Source organism: Etheostoma spectabile, chromosome 3 (genome assembly GCF_008692095.1).
Source record: "Etheostoma spectabile isolate EspeVRDwgs_2016 chromosome 3, UIUC_Espe_1.0, whole genome shotgun sequence".
Classification (NCBI taxonomy): Eukaryota; Metazoa; Chordata; class Actinopteri; order Perciformes; family Percidae; genus Etheostoma; species Etheostoma spectabile.
The window spans coordinates 7,385,156-7,389,080 of record NC_045735.1 but is presented as its reverse complement, the minus strand read 5'-3'; the positions used below and the strand labels follow the sequence as shown (position 1 = coordinate 7,389,080).

At 39.2% G+C, this 3,925-nt stretch overlaps 1 protein-coding gene across 1 annotated transcript in view; it reads left to right on the top strand.

The window, feature by feature from the left end:
• LOC116685949 (TRPM8 channel-associated factor homolog) overlaps positions 1–3,925 on the top strand; it is a gene marked incomplete at its 5' end in the record, with an annotated part of 14,383 nt that overhangs the window by 2,717 nt on the left and 7,741 nt on the right. Inside the window, 2 exon segments of the mRNA XM_032510885.1 lie at positions 2,126–2,411; positions 2,838–3,118. Coding sequence (XP_032366776.1) covers positions 2,126–2,411; positions 2,838–3,118 — 567 coding nt within the window.

Sequence of the window (3,925 nt, the reverse complement as noted above, 5' to 3'; positions counted from 1 at the left end):
ATAGATAGATAGATAGATAGATAGATAGATGGATAGTACTAATGGGGCGGGGTGCAATAGCCCCTTTCCTACTTCCTAATTCCCTACTTCCAGCGTCATTTCTCAGACCATACCCATTTTCAAATTCAGCCTTCATTTTGATCTAAACTACACAGCTGCAAAGTTTTGTAACTGCATAGTGTACGGCTATAAAGCCATTGTGGTGGCAAAATCTGGCCGCATACATATAAACATCAACACAGCCTCTGTGGTAGTTCCCGCTACAGTAGGTTTCTCCAGGACCACATTTTGCAATGACGACACACACACACATACATACATAGAGACTCACAAGGTGAAAACAATACCAGCGTTGCTGTCACTTTTGGTAAATTTGGGTTGTAATTACTAATTGTAGAAGCCGGGGGGCTATTTTGGGGAGGAAAATCTCTGAAATTTTGTGTAATTTCTTTTGGAAGATCTTAAGTTAATATAACTAATAGTTGGGCACCTGCAGTGCACTAAATGATATATATCAATCTGTCAAAGGCAAGGCAAGGCAAGGCAGCTTTATTTGTATGCAATTTCAGCAACAAGGCAATTCAAAGTGCTTTACACAAAATCAGTTAAACAGATAAAAAACAAGTAAAAACAGTTAAAAATCGCAAGCATTAAAAACGGTAAACACATGAATAGACAGTTAAAAACAAAGAGAACATAAAACACAAGAATAAAATTACAGTGCAGCATAAGAATTTAAAGAAATGATTAGTATTTAAAGAAGGCAGCATCAAATAGAAAGGTCTCAGCCTTGATTTAAAAGAACGAGAGTAGCAGCGGATCTACAGGTTTCTGGGAGTTTATTCCAGATATGAGGAGCATAGAAACTGAAAGCTGCTTCACCCTGTTTAGTTCTGACTCTGGGGACAGAAAGCAGACCTGTCCCAGATGACCTGAGAGGTCTGGGTGGTTCATAGTGTAGTAGCAGATCAGCAATATATTTTGGACCTAAACCGTTAAGTGATTATAAAATAGCAAGAGTACTTTGAAATCAATTTTGAGACACAGGAAGCCAGTGTAAAGACTTCAGAACTGGAGGATGTGATCCAGTCTCTTGGTCTTAGTGAGGACTCGAGCAGCAGCGTTCTGAATCAGCTGCAGCTGTTGATTGATTTTTTAGGGAGACCTGTAAAGACCCGTTACAGTAGCAAGTCTACTGAAGATAAAGGCAGGACAAGTTTTTCCAAATCCTGTTGACACATAAGTCCTTTAACCTTGATATATTCTTAAGGTGATAGTAGGCTGACTTTGATTGTCTTAATGTGGCTGTTAAAGTTCAGGTCTGAGTCCATGACTACCACCAAGATTTCTGGCTTTGGTGTTTTAACATTGTTGTTGAAGCTGAGCGCAGCTTTAATCGTTCCTCTTCTGCTCCAAAAACACACCACCTCAGTTTTTCCTTCATTAATTTCAGAAAGTTCTGGCACATCCAGTCGTTAATTTGTTCGATGCACTTAGTCAGTTTTTGTATGGACTATAGTCCCCTGGCGATAAGGTTATGTAAATTTGTGTCGTCCGCATAACTATGGTAACTTATTTGTTTTTCTCCATAATCTGAGCCAGGGGAAGCATGTAGATGTTAAACAGAAGAGGCCCCAGAATGAGCCTTGCGGAACTCCGCACGTCATATTTGTACGCTCAGATGCAAATTACCTATAGACACAAAGTAATCCCTATTCTTTAGGTAGGATTCAAACCAGTTTAGTACTGAGCCAGAAAGGCCAACGCAGTTTTCCAATCGGTCTAGTAGTATGTCATGGTCGACCGTGTCAAATGCAGCACTGAGATCAAGTAATACTAAGATTGAAATTTTGCCATTATCTGTGTTAAGGTGGATGTCATTAAAGACTTTGACAAGAGCCGTTTCAGTGCTGTGGTGTGGTCGGAAACCCGACTGAAAGGTATCAAAACTGTTGCTTAGTGACAAGAAATGGTTGAGTTGTTGAAAGACTACTTTTTCAATGATTTTACTTAAAAACGGAAGGTTTGATATTGGCCTATAGTTGCTCATTAGTGACTTGTCTAGGTTGTCAAAGCATTTTACATGATCAACTACTCTCTTTTGAAACAAGTCTTTTCATTACAGACACTGGCATCGTTTTTGAAGAATGCCATTAATTGGTTGGACCAAGGCCGGAAGGGGATTGTTGGTGTTGTACCAGAGCTCAAACTTCCCAACGAGTCAGGGTTAAAGTCTGAGGAGACAAAGTTCAGGACAGACCTGAGTGTATTTGTTTGTACAGTTTACAAGGATGACAGTATGGAAGAAATCCAAAACTTTGTTGCAGAGGGAGGAGGTCTGCTGATCGGCGGACACGCATGGCATTGGTCATACACACACGTTGGGCAAAACCCAATGACAGATTTCTCAGGTTTGATAATGTAGCACACAATTTTGAGTCTGTGGTTCCTATTTCAACCCACTGGCAAGTGCATAGACACGATAATATAGGATTGCCTAAACACAATACAATACAACACGGCCCCACATAACAATTTCCACAGTGCTACATTTGCAACACTTGACAACAAACAGTGCAGGAAGAAGGGCAGGGAGGGGGTTTAAAAAATGGATGGTGGAACTGCAGCATTCTTGCATCTGTGTGTGTCAACATGTCTAATATTCAACTCAATCAAAAAAAAATTATCACATGGAATTTCCTAATTACTGTGGGAGCGAATATTTGTAAAACAAATTTTCCATTAATGAGAGTTACTTTTAGGACTTTGACACAAATACTATCTTCTGTCTATGTTTTCCCTGGTTGAAATGCTTAATTGTTGCATCTGTGTTTCAGGAAACAAGATCCTGAACAAAATGGGTCTAAGCGTGTTGGTGACAATCAATGAACCAGGATCCTACAAGCCTAGCCTCGCCAAGAAAGACACCAACCACTTCCGCCATCTTCTCCATCGCTTTGCTGGTCAGGTTACGCAGGGTGAAGAACCTACAAAGCATGACGAGAAAAAGCTAAACATACTGACCACGAACTTCTTGAACATGAAGGCTTATGACAGCTACACCTACACACTGGTGCTGTCCATCCTCACTGATGTCCTGAAGTCCAGTATGCCACAGGTAGGCAGTATTTGACTTCATAGTCTATTAATGAATCCATGAAGTTACATTCATTTAGTTCCATTTATGGTTTACTATTTACAATAAAAATAGTTGCAAAACAATAGTAATATATTACCATAGTAATGAAATGTGCATAGTTTGCGGACAATATGTGCTGGTGAGCAGTACCATTGAGTCAGAGGTTAGTTTCCCTGCTACTGAGTATACTTACAGCGTATGGCCTTTAGGCTTCAAAACTACTAGTGCAATGGCCGTTCAGAGAACATGCAGCATTCTTGAGAAGAGTTCATGCAATGGACTTCACACTTAACACAATACAGAGGTTAAGGACATGAACTTAGCTGCAAATAAATTTAATGATTATTTTGTTGGAGTTGATCCAGGTGTAGATGGGGAGTTTGCAAAGACTGGCAGTATAAATGATGTGCTAAGCAAGAATGTAAATTAATCTGTTTGTTAAGGGCACTGATGAAAAAGAAATTATTGAGATTGTTAAAACATTTAAGAATAAAAGTCCACTGACTGGGATGGTATTGACATGTTTATGGTCAAAAGTATTATTGGCTGTCAAACCTCGCATAACACATGTATTTAATCAATCTCTGAAAACTGGAGTCTTTCCAGATAAAATGAAAATGGCAAAGATGATACCAATATACAAAGCTAGTGAAAAACATACACTTTCAAACTACAGACCTGTTTTGACTGAAAAAATGTTTTCTACAAGGACTGATAATTTCATTACTAAACATAATATACTGTGTTATCAGCAACATGGTTTCAGGGCTAATAGGACAACTTCAC